The sequence below is a fragment of the Colletes latitarsis genome, chromosome 10 (genome assembly GCF_051014445.1).
Source record: "Colletes latitarsis isolate SP2378_abdomen chromosome 10, iyColLati1, whole genome shotgun sequence".
In the NCBI taxonomy this organism is placed as follows: Eukaryota; Metazoa; Arthropoda; class Insecta; order Hymenoptera; family Colletidae; genus Colletes; species Colletes latitarsis.
Genome location: NC_135143.1, coordinates 30,718,725 through 30,743,305, shown reverse-complemented (window position 1 = coordinate 30,743,305; position 24,581 = coordinate 30,718,725). Strand labels below are relative to the sequence as shown.

Here is a 24,581-nt window from a genome sequence, read left to right as displayed (position 1 = left end):
GGTAGGTTGTGGTGAGTAAGTGGTCCATATATAGAAGCGCCCCCACGGTTACCAACACAAGCACGTACCTGTCACGCATATATACGCAGCACGAGGGCCGAAGAGCACACTTTTTGTGCTTGAGTGGATTAAGGCTCTGCCGACTTGACGACTCCCTAACGTTTCGGTAATTGTAAAAGAACGACTGCAAGCCACATTCATCATGCCTGGACGTCCTCTTTGGCAGGTGAGTAATGTTAGAAAAATTGACAGTTTATTACGCGTCATACTGGACGGTTAGTGCATCTTCGCGTTATAAAATTATGGACGATATAAACAGTGCCAGTGGTACCGATACGTACGCATAACCTTCAAATTGCGGTTCACGTTCGAAGTCACGTTTTCCAATAAAACTGCAAATCGATTTTTACGACCGTGATCTTAGGTTATAACGAAATATCGTGATAACGTTGAAAGAACGAAATATCCGTCATCGGTATGTACGTTCACTTCCGGGAAAGTGTAATCGGATCGAGGTAGATATTGTATTTCATCGTAACGTTGCATTAAAGAATAATTATTGCAATTGAGCTAGAAAACATTTGTCCGCCGAAATTGATTTGTACCGAAAATTGTCATACGCAGTAAAATATCTGTACGTGCATTATAAATGCGTGCGATACAATGGAATTTGACGTTCGTACAGATGCGACTTTCTATTTACTTTCTGTCGTGATCCTAAGTTTCACGGTCTGGTGCATCAGATGTCAACTTGAGGGCATTATTAGTGTTCCGTCTGGCCTTACTAAAAATACCCGACGGTGTTTATATCCTTTCACCAATATAAACTAGGGTTCTCTGTTCTACGGATACTGGAGCACGCGGGTATTTATGTAATTAATATATCCGTAGTTTAGTTCGCTTATAAAACATAAAAATAAAAATCTTTAACAAAACTAGATTTCATCGTAATCTTTGTTCAGACAATCGGGTAGAAATACTAAAGTATCAACATTTTCTGGCAAAATAAACCATTTCTTTTAGGTGCAACAATATTCCCAGGCATTGCATGATTAATTGTCCTCACAGATATACATACATATGTTATAAGTTGGAAAGCATTCTCGTATACGGGTAATAAAATTAATAATCATACGAGTTCAGGAACATAGATTTTTAATTCGTTAATACGCGTTATAATACATGGATTCCTTGTATACACGTATCCATCCACAAGTCCATCTATTTCGAACATCTGACTCACGGCATACATGTCCAGAATATTTTTACGAGTTTTCATTAAAGTGATCTAATTCTGGAGAGGTTATAAATCTTGAGTCACCGAATGCACTGCTAAACTAATTTTGATTTACACGTGGGACCACAACGTATCGTTCTTCGCGAAGGTCGTTTCATTTTCAGCCCTGCTTTTCGTTCATGAATCAACGAATTTAACGGCTTCCGATGTCGCGAACGAACGGATTCGTGTCGCGTGAACGCGTTGATCGAGAAATTGGTCGCGACATGTCTCGCGTTATGAGAAATCGAATATAAGATTTCCTTCCATTGGAAACTTTTTGAAAATAATATACATAGATATTAATTTATTACATTTTACTGTTATTGCTATACCGTATGGTGGGTCTAGCTGGATTCGTGCTGGTACACCGTGCACGATCCAAAAATAATTCAAAGGCGCCGGTACGTGCCAAGCTAAATAAAAGTTTCAATTAAATTTTGCAATTTTAACATGCTGTACTTACCTACGAGGGGGTGGGAGGGGGAGAGACACTAGAAAAATTTTCTTTCGCGATGACAGCACACAAGTCTCGCGGGAACGTTTATTTACAAACAAACTGCCCGTTATTTTCGTAGTTGGTGCGACGAAATTAACTCGGCCAAGTTGAGGGTGCGCTCGAGGCCTCCGTGAACGAGATAGAAATCCAAACGAACTGGAACGATTCTTGGAACCGCATAACTGGCGAGAATTTTGTGCTATTCAAGAATTTCAATTTCAATTTTTTAAATTCCACAGCGAACGAACAATGTTAAATTGGTCTGTACGGGTGATTTGAAAAACACCGCAAATTGGCCAACACGGAACGTTAACACATTGGTTTCACAATTTTTGCAAATCGTACAACATGATGCACGTTATTTTAAGACCAGAGTCATTATTGCTACATTAACCGCGAAAAGAAGCGTGTATTAATGTTTCAAAAAGTTGGCAAGGCCTGATCTTACGACAGAAGAATCTTCAATTATCGCGGTATCTTTCTTCGCCCTTGTTTCTGTAACATTGTGTGAAAAATATAATTTGAAGGGAAGTTTTTGCGGTTTCAAAATTAGTTTTGTTGGCCTCGAAAAAATAGCTGTATATAATTCTTATAATAATCAAGAATTATAATTAATTATTTTATTTAAAAATTTTTTTATAGATATTCTGAAGATTTAATTATTGAATTATTCACCCTAAATTAACGATGAAATTTCCAGCAACCTGCTTGTTGTAGGAAATGATTGTTTGGTAAATGTTTTAAATATAAGTGGTTATCATGCCCTTAGATTCGATTGCCTATTTAGTAACAGGATTAGAGTAATGATAATACAGATAATAAAAAATAGCAACACTGCTTCTTTATTTGTTTCGTTTACATATATTATTAGCAAATTACGACTGAACAATTGGTTGTATATATTAAATATATAAATATATATTATCGATTCGAATTGACAGAATAGATATTCGATGCAAGACTCAAAGTCTTGTTTGATCCTTTTTTTTTTAATTTTACGTTGATATTACCGTTTATATTTTTAATCAAAAAAGGGTTTAAGTGGCTGTGTATGTGTATTTGTGTAATTGTGTGTGTATGTGCGTGTCATGTGTGTATATAGAGTGTGCGGCAAGTATTGTGTAATGTGTAATGTGTAAAGACACGTCGTGAGATTGCATTAATCAATTAATATCGCTTAATTTTATGATATATCGTATTTACGTACACAAAGAATACTATAGCATAATACAATTCCCGCAACGTACTTTGATTAACAAAATTGGGTATGTTCATTTTTCTCAACGTTTCCGAGATTACGTATTTCTAAAATGTCCGTCGAGAAAATCGTGGACTCGGACGAGAACATCTCAAATCGGTGGTATTTTTCATTTGTAGCACTTGGGGATACATAGGTGGGAAGTAGTAAATTAATCTCTACACCTATGAAAGATCATGTTTACATATGTCGAGTGTTGCCGAATCCTCCATGACCAGCTTGGCTGGCACCTTTGTTGAATCCCATTTGTAAATTGACCTGTCCCTCGCTGGCCCGGAGCTGTTCCTCCGTGAACGTTCTTTTGTTTTCGTCGGCCATTTTCGGCCCTAGTCTCGGTCCTTGGTACTCGGGGTGTTTCTGCGTCTATATCGAAAAAATAATTATGTAGATACGTGCAATAAACAAGGATTTTCGATCCAAGACGATGGACATTTTATTAAAAAAATATGTGATAATAGTTAAAAAGTGAACAACCCTTTCCAAAGTTATAGATACTTACAATCCTACCAAGCGCGTACAAGCAAAGCGTAACTTGTGGGATGTTGCGTCTTTCGAAGAGATCGGCCGTCTGGAAGATCTCTTCTTGTGGAACACCATATTCCTTAATGGCGGCTTGAAATCTGTTGGAAAATGATCGAATTAATTCGTTATCCGTTAAGTCGTCAACATTTTGCCATTTTTTCCATCCGAAAGTCATGCAATTAACGCTTCTTTTGGATATATGGAAGAGCGAAGACACGAAGGTGATCTATTTATAACGGGACACCTAGTATAGATGTTCCAATTCAATATCCAAAAATACCACGCACCTCTGAACATTTTCCATGAGCTGGAAATTGGTTCCTTTCGCCTGAATCTTTTTTACCGACCCTGGCGCCAATTTGTTGATGAGCTTACACAAAACGACGCCATCTTTCAGTATGTCCTCGTAGTTTCCAGGCGGGAGCTTTTCGCCCAAAACAGCCTCGATCCAGGCCAACACCTCTGTTTCTTGTTCCTTGTTGCGAGCCTGAAAACAAACAGTTAGTTTCATTTTTCCTCAATTCATTTTATAAAAAATATTTTTTTAACAATCATTTTCAATTATTTGCATCCAAATACAAAGGTGTCAAAAGATATCTTCTAGTCGAAATAGTGGTAAGGAAGCAGCGACCTACAGAATTTTATATATAAACATTTCCTTAACTTTCCATTTTTAAAGAAACGAATAAATTAGAACAGAAAATACATCATTGAATAAAGATATTTCCCACCACGAAACAATTACTTTATAGTTCCATGTTGCGTGAACAACGCGAATGCATCGGTTAACCTAACCTGAGCAATTGGAACATGTAAAAATCTCGGAAATGGTTCTTGGAAGAATTCGTGGCTCGACTAACCCCTTAAGCATTCTAAAATTAGATCGGACGATCGATGGATGGCGAAGGGAACTTGAGATGGTCCTAGCAAAGTATCGACGGGAGTTTTAAAAAACTGTTGCGAGAGTGGGAACGGAAAACGGAAATAGATCGCGAAGACGGTGTTACATTACCGGGACGTAATACGAACATCGAAAATAAAATACGTCGGCCGATTCGTCGGCTTTTATTAAAACTGGCATGAAACGACAACGTTCGGTTTGCTGGCCACCTGTTTCCGTGCCGTGTGAACCCGCGTGAATTTTACAGATTTCTAGTAAAATCGTTCGCAGGACGAAATTATACCGTTGGCAGATTGACAATGATTTCACTTCAATGCCTTCCCTTTTGGGCTATTAGCGTCGCAGATTCATACGTATTCTCGATTTTTTGGAGGTTAGGTTTGGGTTAGAATTTCAAACGAATTTTATACGGGGGCCGTCCGTGCTTTTGTCGCGTACGTCTGCGTCGAGCGAACGAGAAGAAATTCGTGGTTCCCGCGTGTTAAACGTAAGCAACTTTTGTTAACTGCTTTTACAGTGATTTACGATGCCAACAACCGGTCATCCAACGTAAATGAAATCTGGCATCCCTCTGTTCCCGATAGATCGGTATTTATAGCGGGGATCAGCCTCGATAACTCGCGAAATTAGATCCTGCATATCGCGGTATGCGCGCGTTACCAAACGCGATATACTATTCGGGAATTTGTTTATACGCTGTACGAGCAAACGATAGAATAGCTTTAAACGATCCGTTCCGACGTTCTATTCGCTAGATTTCTAACCGTGGACGATCGGCCATTCCGGAGAGAAATCTCCAGCTTGTCTGCGAAGTGTCAAGCCATCGGGAGCAACGTGTTCCTCGTCGAACTCTCTCTAGAGGTGTATTTTAAGCTTCATTCTCAAGAGGAACGGCGATTCTCGCCGGTTGGAAACCCCGGTGTATCCGTCTCCCCGAGGACGTTTAACGAACACGACACGTGGTGCAACGATTCACTAAATTTAACGTTAAATTGGTCAAGTCGAACATTCGTGACCCAAGATGCGGCATTAGATCGCGGTACACATGAATGAGATTCTTTTGCGCGGCGTAGAACATAACCTTACCAATTAGTTTGACCATTCTCTACGATTATCAGATATTCGAAATGTGATCTTTTCGTTGGACATTTTCCGACAGCGACAGCCATGCTTAAAATGATTATACATTAACGATTCGGTTATTCGAGCTGGACGTGAATTTAAAAAAATTAAACTTTAAAAAACTTTCGACGGACGTATGAAATATAAGATTCATCCTTCGCAGAATGATTACAATCTCTAATTTTGTTTCTTATGTCGTGTTTCTTTTATATTATTTCGCTATTGTCTTTATTATTATGTTCGTTACGGTAGTATACATGCTCTATTATTTTCCCTTCTCTCTTTTTTAGGTTACGTTGTTAAGTTTACGCGTCGCGTTTGTAATAATTTCTTTGTACGGTATACGAGGCACACAAATTAATAAAAAATAGTAAAGAATGTTGAAACATTCGTAAAATGTATTTTCATTAACATTTAATATCGTTTGCGTATTAATTCTATAGTTTCGTGCCAATTTTACGATCGATTCGAAAATACACAACGTGACATAGAGTCGTAGGTTTTAATGTCGTGTTGCTAAAACCTTCCGAGAATGATGCCGTGTGCCTTTTCTGAGACGTGAATCAGCGGAGACAAAAGAGGAAAAGTGTCGAGTGTAATATTTCATGTGTGAAATGTGGTCACACCGTGAAGATTCTGGTTACGACTCTAGAAGTTAACCTTTAATTTCTCCAGGCTAATTTTACTAAGACGATTGGTTCCGTGTTGTGATTTTTGCGCCTGTTATAATTGGATAGGGTTATTTGTTATTATTCTCTACCGTAATGTTTTATTGGTTTCGAACAACCTAGCATTCACGAATATGCTGCGTTTCCTCCACGGTAACTTTCATGTTATTGTTGCCGAAATCGACGACGATGTTTTTCGTATTCGTAATTTCGCTTGAAAGCATCGGCAAACATAGATATTACGTAAGGCTATTTATCTTAGGATATAAATACTTCGGGCGCGATGAAGGAGGAGATACGCGTCAAAGGCGATCGTCGATACAAATTGCAGTTACAGAATTATGCGATTTCTGACGCGTCCACGATCCGAACGCGTTCGTCGGTGAAACTAAAAACGGATCGTTACGAATTCTCCGCGAAAACCAACGTTCGTCCTCTCCACGAGAAATTAGCGGAAACGGCGCTTGTGAACTACCATAAGCGTTGAAATCCGATCCAGGGACGAACCGGGGTCGTCTTGCTCCTTGTCGCGTCTGGACAGCTCGAAATACTGATACGGATCGCTATTGTACGCTGTCGCCGAACCGTTTCCTCTTTGTTTTTCTTTTGGAACTTTGTGTTTCCCCGGTGTCAAGATTAATTCAATATCTTGGGAAAATCGCCAGAACGAAATAGCCCAAGGTCCAACGTAATTAGGATTCTACGAATAACCACGATTTCTGGTGGTGCCGTCGCGATAGAAATTAATGTACCAGCTATTAAGAGTCCCATTTATCGGCGTTAAAGCCGACTACCACGATAATTTGGTAATTTATCGCTCGTACGCGTACGTTTATCACTATTCCCCGTTCGAACGAATATCAAATCCGGTAGTCGATGACGTGGATAAACGTACCGGCATGGTTTTCCCCTTTTCCCTTTCGTCGATCGCCGTTTACTCGATCACTGCAGGACTTCCGACTTTTGAACGGTGACGCTGACTAGAGACTAAGTCCGGACGCCGTGCGTCGCGACGCTATATGCCGGTCTCCCCTCCGCGTATCCTTTCCACCGACATTCAGGAACGAGTGATTTTTGGCTTACTGCCCGCCGAGTATTCCCACACCCCCGCCCCCGCAACCAGATCTTGACACTGTAGCCCTATTTACAAGAAGCGACACGAAGTCAAAGTGGTACATATATAATAACTGATTTGGTCTGTTCTTGGACGCCGGTGTTCATCATTTATATTCTCCAAATTCGTTCGATATTAGAGATCGCGAACATTAATGTAGGATCATTTTGACCCATGCAGAGTTTATTATAATTACCAAAATTTGTCGCAAATATCAGGGACACTAAAACCGAATGGTGGTAAAAATGAAAAGTTGTTTGGAATTAAATTATCGATTACGCGTTTCGAAATCATTGAAATGGACGAGGAAGTCCATTTTCTAAACAATTTCGTTCGAACAATTGATTCGTTCTTCGAAATAATCTAGAAACACAGTCTCTTTTTGCACGTACGCGAAATTGCACGTGGAAGCGTTAGGGGATCGTTTTTCACGAAGGTTCGATGTTCCTCGTCGACGTGAAATATTCGGTTGCAAAGTGATAGAAATAGGTCGCGATCTAAACGGGCTACACATTTAGGATCGATGTATCGTTGTTTTTGACTGTTTGTCGTTATTACGAATGCTGACGTCGCGTGTCCGGGTGGGAAATTCAACGAAGTGGAAAAGTTCGAACAAGTGGGTGTGTTTTGCAAGAAAGGATGGTTAACTGGTCCGTGGACGAACGCCAGATGAAAACGCCGATAAGCAAGGCGTCGTAATTTCTGGATTCTAGCCACTTCGAAGGGTGAGGCCATCGACGAGTTTAGATCCCGTCAATCGACGCTGTTTCCAAGTTTATCGTAACACAACGAAAATCGTCTGGAACGATTCTTCGGTAAGACTTCGACGTTGAACATTTTGTTATATAACAAAAATGAAATTGGTGGACGTCATCGAAGTTAAGCCTTTAAATCTTGTTTCTAACCTGTTGATATACGAACTCTCAAGTAATTAATGTTCTTAGTATTATTATTCTATCCCTTCGTCCTAGAAGTAACAGACATTTATTTGGCTACGTATGAAAGAAAGAATGAAGTAAGACTCCATTGCAAGGCATCGTTACATGCGTATTTAAAGTGCTACCTCTTCCTCTCGTGTTCTCCTGCGACGATGCATTTTCAGCAAATACTTAACCAATCTTGACTTACGCTCAATTGTAAATACACTGATTTAAGGGTAATATACGATACCTAGAAAACTGTGTTCTATGATAAACAAGTATTTAGAATAATCGATAGAAGATTCGTGCTGCAAACATTTTTGATAGATTGTTATTTTAAAGATTATTTACTTTTATACTGTCATGAAGTTCGATTGTATTTTATTAAATGGTAATATGAATTCATTGCGGTACTTAATCTCACGCGAATCGGCATAGTGGGTGTAGCGTCTATGTTCACTCGCTCAGACAGTTTCTGAATTTGCCACCAGGTGGACGCGCAGGAGAAAGATTTCTCACTGTTGGAAGAGTGCAGCGCTGTTATTAGTAGGGCAGAGAAACACGAACTCGTCAGCTTTGCGCAGTGGCGATATCGTAACCAATGAGGTTCTACCGAGGTGCGATTATTGCTAGTTGAAAACTTTTACCAATACCCCGCCATGACGATGTGAAATACCATCGGCTACGGCAATTTTTGAGAGTTTCTGCGGAAACTGATTATCTTTATAATAAACATAGAATTTCAAAATTACCAAGGTCCGAAGTATTCACCAAGGTTAACTTCTTAATTTTTTTTCACGTTCACATGAATATCTAGATATTATCGGAGGTCTTCTGCCTCCATTTATAAATATTCGACACGCGCGCAGAGGGAAAGCGTGGAACTTGAAAACAAGTTATCTTTGGATGACATTATATTTATATAAACTCTACATTCGTCTTAAAAAACGCTGACCTCGTTAATCACGAGAGAGAACGTATTAAGATAAACGAGCAAAATATTGATAACATTGAATTAAAATATAAGAGAAACGGGCGACAATGAACAATCACGCGAAAAAGTGACGAGTGCAAAGAAACAAGCGAACGAAGGAACGCGTGGACACGTGTAAAAATATAATTATTATTAAAGGTCTCGGTGTTAGATTTCATTACGTTAATTTTAGCGTGTAAGTCAAATCATCCTGTTCCTCAAATTACAAAACACAAGTGTTGAACTGTATTAAAATAGTGCTTTTAACGTGTGGTTTGTAGGTTGCTGGTAAACGAGAAGCAAGCCAGGAAGCTGAAGCCCAGCAATGGATCGAGACGGTAGTTGGACAGAAGTTTCCACCAGGTGAAATAAATATAAAAATACAATATTACATATTCCCTATAAAATAGAAGTATCTCTACAAGGATGAACAGTGTGGAGTCAATTTAGAATTTCGCGACATCGTACACGTTTGCGTAACCTTATTGTATAGATCTTTGACAATATCGCGTAATCTGGCCGGAGAATCCGTACGCACGCTTGATTGAACTTTATCGATGATACCACTCCCTTGATATACACGTGGTCGTGCATAAGCTCCTGTTCTCCGGAGGTGGTGTGGTTTGAAAAGCGTGTCAGTATCACCACCCCCGTTGAGATTCGCGCGACATGCTCGCGAGGCTAACTAGAACCCTATAATTCCCGGGTATGAATGTCAGACCGCGTGACGTTGCAAAGGTTAAGTTTGTTCGCTAGGTCAGTTATCGCGAGACGTCTTTTCGCGTCAGAATGGCGAATTGGAAAAGTTAAAAAACGTTCGACGTTCTCGACAGGCCGATACTCGCGTCATTAGCGATTAATTGCAACTCTTATTTGCAAGAGTTGGAGATATTCGTAGATTCGTAGAAATCGTAGATCTCGAGGACAATGGACGATAATATTTTCTGACGAAGTTGCGGAGCGATTGGTGGGGGTTGGATTCCACAGGTAAAGGAAGTCGACGACCGCGAATGCAAAGGGGTAGATCCATCCTCCGTATGCGGATGTTCTCCTACTAAAACGCGCGCTTTGTTACGTCATTCGAGCCACCCTATTGAACGAGAAGTGGGTAACAACCCCTACGTCTAACGTGCAACCCTGATTTGAGAAATACGCCAGGCGTCGACGCAATCGCCGTGTTGGACATGTGGATGCACACTTCAGTTTAGACGAGAAAAGAATAAGGTTCCCCTCTGTCCGCATTCTTTTCATCTTTTTTTTATACCGTTGTTTCACGATCCGAAGATTCACGTATAACCCTTGGAAATCAAGAAAACGCGATCTTTTCGTTAACGATCAGCAGCATAAAAGCATTGCAATAATTTCACGTTGGAAAAACTTTTAAGCGTAAACATTTAGTTCCGCGTACTGACTTCCGTGTTAGGCTGCCACCCTGGTAGCATGGAGGGTACGACGAAGGTGGCCAAACGATGACACCTTCCTCGCTTGGCATTTTACTCTACATTTGAAACCCTTCGCGTAATTCTCGGAGAGTGGGGAGGGTAGTTTGTTCGCGGAGAAGCTTCCTTGATGAAGTGCGAGCCTGGTGTTTGCAGATTCAGGGCGCACCTGCCATAAGCACATCGTCCCACATAGTAAAAAGGAAGGTTATTTTCAGAAAATCACGCGGTAAAATCCATAAGTATTCAGAGAATTCATCGTTCTTCGTTTATCTGTAATGATAGTGTAATATCAGGGATCCCCAATTAGAATTAATCTCACAAGACCTTACTCTTACGTCATCTGACAAGATGATTTTGTTACCACAATAGCCTCGAAAATATTTCAGGGGAGTGGATCGTGCGATTGCGACGTGAATGACGAGTGTTTGGAATGGCGTGACAGCTGTAGAGAGGATGTTTATGTTAGATTATCGGTCGCTCGAGACGAGTGAACGAGTTCTTGGAATGCACGTGGGGTTCTTGGACGCTTGACGACGTATGTTACGAGTGTGAAGTAGACGAGATAGAGGAAAGAACGCAGAACGATAGGAAAAAGCGGGCAGCCAATTTTAACGCGTAGTGTAACCCATTTGAAACAAAGAAGTGTAAATTAGGTTTAACGGCGTAAGCATTGTTCAAGCGTTACACTGTGTCAGCTCCACCTAGCCTTACAGCGAGGAAAGCTCTATGCGTTGATGCGAGCCGGGTATTCGAAGCTTTTGATGTTATTGACTCGTTTAAAATTGAACTTACTACCGGCGTTCGACTACTACTGCGGTCATTACGCTTCCTCTCCATCCGACTCGTCCCTAACATCACTGATCGTTCTGATAACATGATTGGAATTTGATGTATTCCAGAATTCCTGAATCTTTCGGTTGTAGATGTTAGCCTGTTCCTGGAAGCTCGCGAGGCATGCTGAACACGACCCTCATAACAGTTTACGTAATCGGAATATTTTTCGGAGGAGAGGGAAAATTGTATCGGATTTGCATGTTTGAACGTCTTAAAAAAATATTAGAAACAGTTTATTATAAGATATTCGGTTATATACGTAGTAACAGAACCGATAAGAACGATAGGCAAATAAATTTGGTTAAAAAATTGACAAATATAAATATAAGAAAAAATAACATCTTAAAATATTAGATGTTTAAAAATACGAAGTCTTTGTTGTAATTGAAAGTACACGGTATACGCGTAATGGTAATAATTGTTGCTGATTATATAAAAAAAAAATGAAAAGCTCCCAAGCACGGAGTTTCGTTAAACGACGTTGAACAATCAGTTGTTTGCCGACGACGTGTATTGATTTAGCGTCATCTGTTCATCATGTTACGTCGTAAGGACGCCAATGTATCAGGGTCGCATACAAAACCCTAGATAGTCAAGTCACAAACATTGCATTGTGTCATTTCTTCTTCCCGTCTTCTCGCATCCCCTTCAACTTTCCTCTTTGTAGAGAAAATCGGACATTAAGGGTTCCACACAAAGATAGAACTTCCCTTTTCACCGTAAATTTGTTATGCGGTTTTGTTGCTCTCTGTGCGTCGTTTTATACTTTTTTATTATATTTATATTGGTCGTGTAAACGTTAGGTGACATCGCGTAGAGGCGCAAGTTACTTCGACGACGTAAGAAATTCTGCTTTGTTCCGTGGATGGGGCACCTTAAAGTTCAACGAATGAAAGCGAAGGGTTTCGAGGGAGGGAAATGTCAGTCATCCGTTCGTCACGGTGGCACAAGTAGCTTGGTCGCACCAGGGTACCAGCAGACGTTTGAGGGATTTATAGCTTACCCGCCACGTTGACGTCAACGTCGACGGATCGATCCGTTTCAGCCAGTAACCCCTTTGCAGCCCGTCAAGATGTTTTTACCGCCATTTCGAAGGGTGCTCTTGGCGACAGGCGCTGTCGATATGTCGAATAGCTCGTCACGTAACGTTGCGTGACGTCACGAAAGCTCGTAGCTACTAGGGTAGCAACGATGGGTAGTAGATGAATTTATGGTCGTCTCACCGACGAAGGGCTATTCTTCGTGTGTTCGTGCACACCCCTCGAGCGGATATGTCGAGAAAATAAGAACGTTTCCTGCGAAAGGAGATGCGTTTCGATGATACGTTTCGATCAAAGGCACTTCGACGGGACGTCAACGGGTGTCAGTTGTCCGTCAAAAGATCGTCAATGACGTCATTCTGAGACAAGCCTACCAGGATTACAGCCCCGGGGTAGATTTATGACCGACTGCAACAAGTGGTTGCCTCGAGCTATATTTCATCCAGGGGTGCGTACGAAGGGACGCGTCCTCCTCTTCGATCGATCAATGAAATCCACTTTATATTATTCTGCGAATAAATTCAGGTATTAACAGGGAATAGAAATTTGTAAACTTGTTTAACTATTTTATACGTACCCTCTTATGCAAGCATATGTTAGCGTCAACGTATCTTGGAAGTGTTTTGACGGTAGTTAGCTCGTTGTTATCTGTACGTGGCCCGAAAGTATGTTTGTGCGAATGAAACCCGAGACGCTCGTCGATGGTCAAGGACTTGAGTTAGGGTTACACGAGCGTCGAAACGACGTGCATTTCTATGTTCTTCCTTATCTTGCAGTTGAGAACAACGAAGATAGACAAGACCAGCGTTCCTATGCCTGTTTGGTTGCTTTCAATTGCAAGACAAGGAAAAACATAGCAACGCATGTCGCGTCGTTTCGACGCCCGTGTGACCCTAACCTTAAAGTCACGTAGCTATCGAGCGTTGAGGGATGGTTCGTTTGAAAGAGTGTATGGAAAAGTTTTGGAGAGGCCAGGCGACCCGACGACGCACTGCTGGAGAGCAAGGACTTTGTCCTGAAAAGTCTGACCACGGAGTGGGGAAGTTGTCGGGGGACAGTTGTTAAAATGAGAGGGAAAGTGAATTCTGCGCGCGCCTACATTCGTTCCCGCGGGACCTGTTGCACGACGCTAGTCGTAAATTCAGCCCCGGGATGTTGTCCTGGTGAAAACCGTGTGTTTGACGTCTTTATGACGTGAAACTGACGTAAAATCGATACCAGGCTAAACAGTTTGTGTCTCGAAGGCAGAATCGCTGCTTACACCGGCTCGTACCAAAATATTTCGTTTAAACGTTACGTGTTACGTTATTCTTTTTCACAAGTTCAATTCAATTCGAGCAAGGGACAATTTTTCTTTTCTACTCGATAATTAAAATAATCGTATTAAAATGTTCCAGCCTTGTTTGGTTACACGTGTAACGGTATGCAAGGCTAACTACTGGAGGTTAGGAGTCTGACTTCGCGCGTAAATTCGACGGCTACTTGCATCTGCAGAAATACCGAAAATATATACATATAAATATTGTAAACATGCAAGAAAGGTGTGTCTACGGCGATTATCGATTTCACGTCAAGTTGTCGAGACATGACGACCATGACGTGTCAACATAACAGGATAGTATCAGGTGTAGAAATAGTTCCGATCCGCCAATACATATTGTTGCGAGCCGATATTTTTTTGACGCGTATTGGCACAAACGGAGACAGCAATAAGACACGCAACGTCTGAAAAATATCAGGCCAGCATCACGTGATCTCGTTTGTTTGGCCACGAAAGAAACGACGGAAGAGTCGCGGAGAATCGCGAGCTGGATCTGGAAGGCGTTTTATCGATTTTCTGTCATCTTCTCGCGTTTACGACATCTCATCGCGTTTCGACGATACCAGGAATGTATCAGCATATCACGCTTATTTACTTCATCTACCCGCGTTTGATCCAGAGGCGGATGCTGGCTGTTGCTCTCGGCTGTTGCCTGGATATCGTGGAAAAGCGGAAGGTCTGCTCGACTCGTTTGATTCGCGTAGTCAAAGCACGTTACGCTTAAAAGGATGATACCCCTTGTAAAGAATTTTCTTTTAAATGTTTCGTATTATAAAAATATTCGATAGAAATTATTCCCAACTGTAGGAGACGATTAGTTTGTTACCCGATCGCTCCTGCGTTGGATATCGTAACGAACAAAAACTGGAAACTGTCCTTTAGTAAGTAATCTGGAAGATTTTCCCGAAGTTACATACTTGTATCGAATTTGCATTAAATTCTAGTTAGTCGACACCATTTTTACTATATTTCTATATTGTATCCACATCGACAAACAGTAATGGTTAGCCCTGACTCTGTTGAGAGTAACGATAAAATCCCTCTTTAGACTTTTGCGAGACTACCAGCTGGATGCACTATCTTTGTTAAAGAATTGAAAATATTTTCTACCCTTACATTGGCCCTGCTCTTTACTCAGGTTGTTAGTTTGCTTTCTTGCCAACGATTTAAAATGTTGAAAAAGATCAGCAAATGGTATTCGAGGAATCTCAATAGAGTCAGAGTCTAGAACAGATTTGGCAGCAGAGTCAGCTCTCTCGTTTCCCATGATTCCCATGTGAGACGGTATCTAGAATAACCTTATAAAATTATTATCTGAATTTCGATTGAAAGCAATATATTTCTTTTTAATGTTAAACACATACGTACATTGGTTTTCGCAGCAGCTTTAGGCGACCGTAAGGCTTGCAGAGAGATTAGGGAGCCAGAAAAAACGAGAAAGCTGTAATCTTTGTGGTTCAAGGCCACTTCAAGGTCGTCATTTAACGCAACACACTCAGCTATGTATATAGATACATTCTGGTTCAGTGTGCGATTCTATATGTTGCGCGTCGAATCGATTGTTTCTTAGTTCCCTCTCTGAGAGTCGAGAGTCGATTCGAGTTAATCGAACGGAATTGGCCAACGTATCTGAACCTGATCGACTGTCGAAGTCTCGTCAATCGAAAATTCAAGCACACGACCAGTTTTGTACTAGGCGAACAGATTTTAGGGTAGGCATTTAGTAGCGCCCCCTCTGTAGCAAAACCACGTGACACGTCGTCCTTGCAGGATCAGGGTAGTAGTCTTTCGAACAGTTAAAACTCGTCGCTTTGTCCAAAAATGTTTCCAAACGGTCCAATAATTTGTTCGCGAAACGTAATAAATTTATAAGATTCGTATTACTAAGAGCTTCGATTCTGCGATTCTCAATCGTGTGTTGCTGTTACATGGAATGGATGATGGAGAGAATAAAGACCAATTTTCGTTATTATCAAATTTTGCAACGAGGAACGTTTGTACATATTTGCATAGTGCGTGCTGTTTTATAATTTATGCATACGTAGAGAGTGCAGCTGTGGATCTACTCGAAGCCCAGTATGTTTTCTTAGTAACTCTGTAACTTTCATATTCATAGATGCTGCATATATTACCATCACTATCATCGCGTAGTTAGAACGGTAATGTGACACCGCGGTAACATACGCGACGAACGAGTTACTTTCCAACAATAACAAATATACCAACATCTATTTCCAACGTAGAACGTAGCGATTTAAAAGCTAAATCGACTCGACGAACTTTTAACAAACTTTTAGCAAACCGAGCACCGAACACGTGTATTTCGATGTTTGTCCTAACATTATTTAAACCATCACAGTGATTCTACGGTTAATTAAAAAAAAACGACCACCGCTCGTTCGCCGGGAGGAAAAGTGCCAACTGTTGCATCCGTCGACCGCAGCGCTTCCTCTCATGCCTCGTGCATCGATACAATTTACACAACCAGTCACCAGGTGGCGTGCCATGTCGATAGGTTCGATACTTCGAAACGTCACCAAATGAGTAGGGAGGGGGGGATTGAAGCTGGCATAACGAAACACACTTGACAACATCACCATTTCACAAGCTCTTGCGGGAAGCTGAGCTCCTGGCAACTCGAGATGTACCGTGTCTTTCGATGGCGACGAGAGCGTTTCGACGCTAGGCACGACGACGGCAAGACAATGATGGCGCTGAACGAGACACGCCGGTCAAGAGCAAAAAGAGCGAGCAATGGAAAGACGGAGGCGGTCTTTCCTGATCCTTCGGCCGGACGGCAAAAAATGCCATGCCCCCTTGGCGCGCCTCTTGGCATAATGGGGCGCTATGAATGAGTGTTGGTGCCGCGCAGCCACTGTTATTATTTCGCGGCAATCTCCGACTGTCGAGAGGGAGGCAGAAAGGTGGGAAGAAGGGTAAAAAAAAAGAGATACGACTCGCTCGTTTCGTTCGAGAGCCGATAATCGCGCGGCCGACAATGAAAATCGATGGCTGACGCGGAGTGCGCATGACACTCCCTGCAGAACTTAAAACCTCGCGGTTTGCACGCGGGGGAGGAAAGGTTTTTTCTGTTATCCTGGTGCCACTGTGGTCCCCAGCATTCTTTTCATTGTCCAACCGTTTACTCCCTCCCTTTTCGTACATTTTCATCGGGGAGATAAAAGTAACCAGTTGTCGTCGGTTAAATATTAATATTGTACAAACAAAATTAATGCTCAAACCTTGGAATTTTGAATGTTCTCGTTAAATGGCTTGTTTCGTTCATCGATGCACTATGTGTGTTACAGGTGTAAGTTACGAAGATGCTTTAAGGGATGGCGTGCTGTTATGTAAACTCATGAACAAACTGCAGCCGGGTCTCGTCACCAAGATCAATACCTCCGGCGGTGATTATAAGATGATGGATAATCTGAACCAGTATGTATTACATAGTGCTTGATTATAGCGTATTTTTTAAGCTATTTCAAAACGTATTTTGAGAGTGTTTTGAAGGTAGTTAGCTCGTTGTTATCTGTCGTGGGACGATGGTCCTGCACGTGGCCCGAAAGAATGTTTGTGCAAGTGAAACCCGAGACGCTCGTCGATGGCCAAGGACTTAAAGTCACGTAGCTATCGAACGTTGAGGGATGGTTTGTTTGAAAGAATGCATGAGAAAGTTTTGAAGGGGCAGGCGACCCGACGTCGTGCTGCTAAAGAACGTGGTCTTTGTCTTGAAATATCTGGCTACGGAGTGTAGAAGATAAAGTTACCTTCTGGCAAAAGGATCGTGATAAACTCCACGGCACTTACCCCGTGACTGGTCATATCATTTAATAATATCGCTAAGCTTCCTCTGATCTCATACTTTCCTGCTACGCAGTCGACTTCGCAAGGTATCGATGACCAACTCTCGTCGGAATCGAGAGATCAAACCATGTGCGATTATTGACCTCGAATCGTCGCGCCGCTTCGAGAGCGACGATTCTTCTGTACAATTACCGCGAAAACGGGCCGCATTCTCCTTCTTCTTGTTACCTGAGTGCCTGGTAAATAAGTACCAACAAAGTCTGAGGTCGGGACCGTCGCAGTGAACTTCGAACAGACATAATGGAGACGCTACTTTCTTACGCAACAATCGTGTATATCGGTACAGGTCGCAGCATAGTCGTCAATTTACCGTCAAAACAGATAGAAAAAAAATTAGCGAATTAATGTTCGATCTAAGAAGAATGCTTTTATTTGATATTTTTGTTATCTTTTATCTTTCGGTATGCGATGTAAGATCAAATTATGAAGATTGAGTGCTTTGTTGCCATGGTTTTTGATAAGTATTTACCTCATTGAAGCAATACAACAAGACGACTAATCATCGAAACTGATATTTATTTAGTTGATTTAACTTCTCAGTGTCTCGTAATCGTGAACAATCATTATCTCGTTACAATCTGGTCAACCGACGAAACGTGCAAAGTAATTTAACCGATTCTTCTCCGTGCAAAGTGCATCGTACACGGTGTTTCCTGCATCTGACCGCGGTGTCGCGTGCGCATGCCGTCAATTGGCGCGTTTTCAATGTTTAAGAGCGCTTTCCTGAGAGTGGGGCGAACGATGCGCAGCGCGGCCACTCCGCGTTACTCCCTTTTTATGCGGAAAGTAGGAACAACTTGGAGCTCGTCGTGTGTGTTTCGTTTGTTTCTACGTTGCTGATATCGGAAGAGCTCGTTGACACTGGCCTGCCTTACATTCGTTGTATCACGAGGCGTTTTGCATCAGTGTCGACAAAATGGCGGTTGCAGAAACGAGCGATGTCTCTGCATTCAGAATAGGACTGCGACTATACGAATAATCTATTAGTCGAACACTAGATGTCTATTTTTATAGAATAACACGTCACGGCCTTTAGAATCATGAGAACAATTTACTGAATTGTTATAGGTTTCAGAAGGCCTGCGTGAAGTACGGAGTACCTGATGTAGATCTCTTCCAGGCGGTCGACCTCATGGAAAGGAAGAACATAGCGCAAGTGACTAACACGATATTCGCCATTGGTCGCACTGTAAATTATTTACCTTTCTTTAATCATTGTTTTTTATGGCGTGCTTTCTTACAGTCTTAGAAGCATTAGAGTAAAATGTTTGTTCACAGACGTATAGACACCCGGAATGGCGTGGCCCTTGGCTGGGACCAAAACCAGCGGAAGAAAATAAACGAAATTTCACGGAGGAGCAATTAAGAGCTGGCGAAGGTCTTATCGGGCTGCAGGCTGGTACCAATAAGGGCGCCACTCAAGCTGGTCAGAATTTCGGTGCCACGAGGAAGATTCTTCTCGGAAAATAATGTTAATAAAATATTTTCTAACACCCTTATGAATTTTAAAAAATAGTTCAAGATTGGTTTTAGGTGAAGTGTGCATCGAAATCTTAAACAAATGGACGAATATCGAGTACGGTACAACAAATTTCGTTGAAAGAAGATTTCAATGCATCGCGCATCCTGTACCATTAGACCTCTTATTTTAATTATTGTATATTAATACAGAAATCTTGGCATGTAGAGATTGATTTGGCCGCGTAATACAGAAAATAAATTTACAATTTAGAGCTTCCTGTGTATATGTGCTATTTCGTGGATCGATCGATAAATCAATTAATGATGTCGGTGGCTTTCTACAAATGTCGCTTATTTCATTAAGTAATAAGTAAAATACAGTAAATTTTTATAGTAAACAACATTATCGAAAATGAAAGAAAATTTATGGTTGTGCCAAGAAAATGATAAAGATACCGAGAAAACGCAAGTACCTTGTGTAGTTGTACTGTCAAAGAAAAAGAAATCACATAGAAACCTTATATATTTATTATTTTTATTTCATCAAAATGTAAATTATACAATAAAGTATTCAAAACAGTATATTGCATATATATTTATACATATGCAGTGAATCACAGCCAAAATCGTACACCACATATGAAAATATGTTTCATTCGAAAAAAGAAATTTAGGAATGATTTGGAAAAAAAATAAGCCAGACATATTATTGTAAATATATCTGTATTTACTGTGTAATAATGGCAAAAGAAATGAATATTGCTTAACGTCAAAAAAATAAAGTTACTATAATACGGTGCTAAAAACATATGTCTGCCTTATTTTTCCCCCAAATCATTCTTAAACTTCTTTTTTCGAATGAAACATATTTTCATATGTGGTGTACGATTTTTGCTGTGACTCACTGTACATATCTAAATACATGTATACAAAAATAATATAGAAATACAATATAAAAAGATTTAAGAGATTTTTCCAGCGGAAGAAATTGATATCTTGCTCATACGCGAAGTACAGTTCTCCGCTGATTTGAAGTCTCGCGGGACTGAAGTTTTGCTCTCAGGCAGTTCACACGAGCGTATGTAACTGACGCGACGAATAGCGAGCGAGAGATCAATGCATGTGGGAATACGTGTATCCCTTCTACTTCTCCCGTATTCCTTCCGCGAGATTTCAAGTCAGCGGAGGACTGTACAATGATTGCAGGTTCTGTTGGTTATCAACGCGATCAAAGACCCATTATCATAATAGGTGCATTCGCTTTTGACACACGCACATTTTAACATGTCAAGTGTCGCGTACAACTTACGACATTCGTTTTCGTATGCGAGTGTTTACAAAGACGGTAATTATATTACTAGTACATCACAATTCGCAATAAATACACTTATATCGTCGCTGTTTTCAGTGAAACCATGATTATTTACAAACCGCGTATTACAATTATTCAGGGCGAATGCAACATTGAAGTTATAACATTCATATATATACATACAATTAATCCCATAAATATTCGTGCTCTCATTACTTATGGGAAAAATTTGTTGAAATCAAACGATGCATGTAAGATTCAGCAATAAACTTTTTGCTATAAATATACACATGTATAAAGTTTATTTGTACCAAATTGTAACAAAATTGATTAACTAATAACACAGATATACTGATTTTACTCTGACATTAATGCTATTATGTATTATACACTTGAAGTGTATAAACGTACTTTTTGTCATTGGGCGCGTAGATGGACTTTGAATACACTGGGAGACAGAAAAAGCCACAAAAAAGAATTGTTTGTACCGAACCAGCAACTATAACAACTAAATCATAACGACCTTTTGTATAGTACAAATAAACCCAGTGTATTAAATAGAGTGCTCTATAAGATCCCAGAGCAAGAAGATACTGAGAGGTAATGGTTTCTGCTTTTCCTGTTTTCGACATCAAAAATAATTGTGGTAATATTGCTACAGATTCCAGATAAATACTGAAAGTCCATGCAACATTTATAATCGTGAAGTCATCATTTACGAATAATGCCAGTATTAGTGCAGCCACAATTAAAATCTCACTTCTGGAAGTAACAAGCAGAAACATTATCTTGCTGAGTTCTAATACATAAATATTATTGCTATATAAGGCATAATTAAATCGTTCCTTAGGAAAAGAATGTATGTTACACTAGCTGCTCTTTCATCTACTGCAGTGAGTAGTCCATTGTTTTTCCATTATACTATGAGATTTATGAAATGTAGCGTACACCTTTTTTTCCAAGGAACTATTAAATTTCTTTTATGATCATATGATGCATAAAGAACATACCTAAATGTATCATACTTGTGGTCATACGTTGCCTTACATTTCACATACATTAAATAAATTGTAAAATAAGTTGTTATAAGAAAAATGACTTTCATAAATGTGTTGTATGCTGAAATGTATATTGTCGCCAAATCTAGGTAACGTGTTGTAAATACAATTGCAAACAGAATTTGGGATCTGCCACTAATACCTGTAAAACACAATCGAAAAATTAATAAAAATTGTCACTTGTGAGAGGCAATGTTTTATTTGAATATGGTAAACTTTATACATAATTTCGTAAATAATATTAGTAGTGCGTACCAGCACAGCTTTGAGCTTCCCATATTTTGAAAAGAAGAATGAACAATGCTAAAAGATGCAAGAAGTCACCTGAGAGTCGAAATACATCCATATTTTTAAAATTAGTTTCACGTATTTAATGCACAAACTAAGTAATCTACGACATGATCAAGGTTACTGCAAGGATAATTAATATTGTAGATATACAAATGTATAAACCGCTTTTTTCATGCATTCTGCATATGCGTAAGTGACGTCACAGTTAAATGTCTTCCGCAACTATAGTTGCATCTGAAGCGCAAGAGGAGGTGCATGTAAGGGGACTGTTGGGAATTCCAACATTTTATTTATTTTAAATGTATTCAATTAATATTGATAAAGTACATGTTTCTAGTATATAATTTTATATATTTTATGTATTTATGTATTTCACGATCATTTTTACGTGCAATATTTTTGTTCGAATACTGGTAAGGTTTTCTGCAGTTTTCCTTACCCTAGCAATTGTTGGTATTCATGTAATAAACCGGCTGTACACGTAAAAACTAAATAAATAATGAATTGTTTTCCACTTTGTATTGTACATTAATGCTTTTTTCCTTCATAAAAATTTGTTCCTTTCCCTGTAACTTCCTTAAATTTTATTCCTTACCGGGATCCAATGATACCCTAAATTCTAGTTAAGTGTATACGGCAGTGAGGACTGTAGCGCTTGTTCCAATTCGTATGCTCAGGAAAATCCCACGAATGTCCATCGCTGGTATGAGCAGAGATGTTAGATTCAGCATCCAGTACACTACACAGCCATGCCAGATCACGCGTACGTGAGCTCGTGGAAAGTCGGAAAAGGCAAACTGACATAGGCTCTCTTTCTCGATTCTCCGAAGCTGCCCGAAGTAATTTCGGACCGCCTCGTGGGAGTCGAAAGAGGCACCCAAGTTGCGTGGAATAGTTCGTTATTTTCAACGATAGATGGCGTTTATTTTTCGACCTCAAACCCTCTGGTGCTAAAACGCCCAAGTTTGTCGTGGAATAGTTCGTTACCTTCAACGCTAGATGGCGCGTATTTATCGACCTCAAGCCACCTGGTGCTAAAAAGCCCAAGCTTGTCGAGAAATCCATCTAGCGTGGACGATACGAACTATTCCACGACAAACTTGGGCGTTTTAGCACCAGAGGGCCCGAGGTCGATAAATAAACGCCATCTAGCGTTGCAGGTAACGAACTATTCCACGACAAACTTGGGCGTTTTAGCACCAGAGGGTTTAAGGTCGAAAAATAAGCGCCATCTATCGTTTAAAATAACGAACTGGTTTTGAATCTCAACTGGTCAGGCATTTTTATTTTTCAACCCATGTATACCTACTACACATAAACGAGGTAAAGAATAGACTTATCGCTAGTGGGATGAACGCTATCGCTGTACCACGAGTGTCTTATAATATGAGATACACTCTTCCAAAGTGGAACAAAATGTTAAAAAGATCATGCATCAAATTGTAAGGGAATCCTCGTAAGAAGGCTTTAATCTTCGTAATGGTTTTAATGGGTCGATGATCAACAATGACTAGCTTATGGTCACTGGTGGTCAACAGTGAGGTGGACATCAAGGTCAGCGGTCCAGTGAAGATCCAGAAACGGTCAAGAGGTGGGACCAATCGAAATAGTGTTGTTCTTTGGACCAAGCGGTTCTTAACTCTTCACGTTGACACTGTCTCCCCACTCTTCGACTTCCCCACTCGAAGACTACCGCTGGACAAATTCTTCAGTACCCCTGGAGCATCCAGGGGAATCGGGTCTCGCGGGCCGAAGTCAGGCCATTCGTGCAACGCTGACCACTGGGGGGACCAGGAGTGACCAGGACTGACCAGGGCTGACCAGGGCTGACCAGGACTGACCACTACTGACCAGTGCTGACCAGTGGAGATCCGACGGCTGACCACTACTGACCACTACTGACCAGTGCCGGACCGTGATGACCACTGGTAAGAACTATTTAAAATTGCTCACCCCACTTCTATTTTGTCGTTTGATACTAATTGAACGTTATGGAACTATCCACCGCTTTTGCTAAATTACGAATCGTTTCTTATGTTACAGCTGGACCTCTGGTGCTGCTTCCTTGGTAATAGTAACTAATGCTCAACAAGTAGTAAGCCCACATTACTTATTTATATTATTATCACAAAATTGACCAGTTTATTTTGTTTGTTTGGTCATAATTCAATGTTCTTTGATTGTCCGGTTTTATCTGATTATTATGTTGTCCTCTATTTCTACTACTGCCTTATTTTTTGAATTGGCATGATTGTGTCGAATTATATACCATTTTTGTTTGCATATTATTTTATGGATTTCGTTAACCCATGTATAATTTTTGTTTGCATATGATTTTATGAATTTTGATGTCAATAATTAGAATAAGATTTTTATTCGTGTTCTATTTTGTTTAATTCTTGGATATTTTCACTCTTCAATTTCATCGTTGGATTTTCAATTCTGCTCCATCTTTGTTTCTGTTCTCGAATTCTCGTAATAATCTGCGGAGGTACTTTGTTTGATTCTTCCATTTCGTTTGATTGTTTGGTGTTGATTCAATCCGGTGTCTCGATCCAAGTTTCTTCCATTATTACGAATGTTCGTTTTGATATTTATAACATTGTGTCGATGCATATACCATATTTGTTTCGATGACACTAATTAATATAAGATTTTTAGTTTTATGTTTCAGTTTAAATTCTTGTAATATTTTGTTTAAT

At 40.3% G+C, this 24,581-nt stretch overlaps 3 protein-coding genes, 1 long non-coding RNA gene and 1 other non-coding gene across 5 annotated transcripts; 2 read left to right on the top strand and 3 right to left on the bottom strand.

Annotated features, from left to right (window-relative positions):
* Positions 1 to 10: 10 nt before the first annotated feature.
* On the top strand, positions 11 to 20,815 carry LOC143346200 (muscle-specific protein 20). The gene is made up of 5 exons (XM_076774093.1): positions 11 to 226; positions 9,535 to 9,616; positions 17,199 to 17,328; positions 18,826 to 18,946; positions 19,036 to 20,815. Exons 1-5 carry the CDS (start codon positions 203 to 205, stop codon positions 19,225 to 19,227), a joined length of 549 nt encoding a protein of 182 aa, XP_076630208.1. The 5' UTR covers positions 11 to 202; the 3' UTR covers positions 19,228 to 20,815.
* On the bottom strand, positions 2,592 to 7,298 carry LOC143346530 (myophilin). Its single transcript, XM_076774692.1, has 4 exons — positions 7,142 to 7,298; positions 3,843 to 4,042; positions 3,533 to 3,653; positions 2,592 to 3,396 (listed from the first exon to the last, which is right to left on the bottom strand). Exons 1-4 carry the CDS (start codon positions 7,145 to 7,147, stop codon positions 3,214 to 3,216), a joined length of 510 nt encoding a protein of 169 aa, XP_076630807.1. The 5' UTR covers positions 7,148 to 7,298; the 3' UTR covers positions 2,592 to 3,213.
* On the top strand, positions 8,853 to 8,993 carry LOC143347280 (U4 spliceosomal RNA). Its single transcript, XR_013080573.1, has one exon. It is a non-coding gene; the product is annotated as a U4 spliceosomal RNA (small nuclear RNA).
* LOC143346201 (uncharacterized) lies at positions 12,692 to 13,393 on the bottom strand. The gene is made up of 3 exons (XR_013080382.1): positions 13,147 to 13,393; positions 12,944 to 13,078; positions 12,692 to 12,824 (listed from the first exon to the last, which is right to left on the bottom strand). It is a non-coding gene; the product is annotated as an uncharacterized LOC143346201 (long non-coding RNA).
* On the bottom strand, positions 19,737 to 22,642 carry LOC143346199 (ER lumen protein-retaining receptor-like). The gene is made up of 4 exons (XM_076774092.1): positions 22,350 to 22,642; positions 21,844 to 22,319; positions 21,541 to 21,730; positions 19,737 to 21,292 (listed from the first exon to the last, which is right to left on the bottom strand). Exons 2-4 carry the CDS (start codon positions 21,932 to 21,934, stop codon positions 20,908 to 20,910), a joined length of 666 nt encoding a protein of 221 aa, XP_076630207.1. The 5' UTR covers positions 21,935 to 22,319; positions 22,350 to 22,642; the 3' UTR covers positions 19,737 to 20,907.
* Positions 22,643 to 24,581: the final 1,939 nt, after the last annotated feature.

Coding starts and splice junctions, on each gene's coding strand:
- LOC143346530 (XM_076774692.1), bottom strand. Junction 3,654..3,842: donor CTCATGGAAAATGTTCAGAG/GTGCGTGGTATT, acceptor ATTTTCCAACAG/ATTTCAAGCCGCCATTAAGG. Junction 3,397..3,532: donor TGTACGCGCTTGGTAGGATT/GTAAGTATCTAT, acceptor TTTTCGATATAG/ACGCAGAAACACCCCGAGTA.
- LOC143346199 (XM_076774092.1), bottom strand. CDS start 21,934: ATGGATGTATTTCGACTCTCAGGTGACTTCTTGCATCTTTTAGCATTG. Junction 21,731..21,843: donor GGAAGCTCAAAGCTGTGCTG/GTACGCACTACT, acceptor TGTGTTTTACAG/GTATTAGTGGCAGATCCCAA. Junction 21,293..21,540: donor CACAAGTATGATACATTTAG/GTATGTTCTTTA, acceptor TGTTACTTCCAG/AAGTGAGATTTTAATTGTGG.
- LOC143346200 (XM_076774093.1), top strand. CDS start 203: ATGCCTGGACGTCCTCTTTGGCAG. Junction 9,617..17,198: donor TGGACAGAAGTTTCCACCAG/GTGAAATAAATA, acceptor TGTGTGTTACAG/GTGTAAGTTACGAAGATGCT. Junction 17,329..18,825: donor ATGATGGATAATCTGAACCA/GTATGTATTACA, acceptor GAATTGTTATAG/GTTTCAGAAGGCCTGCGTGA.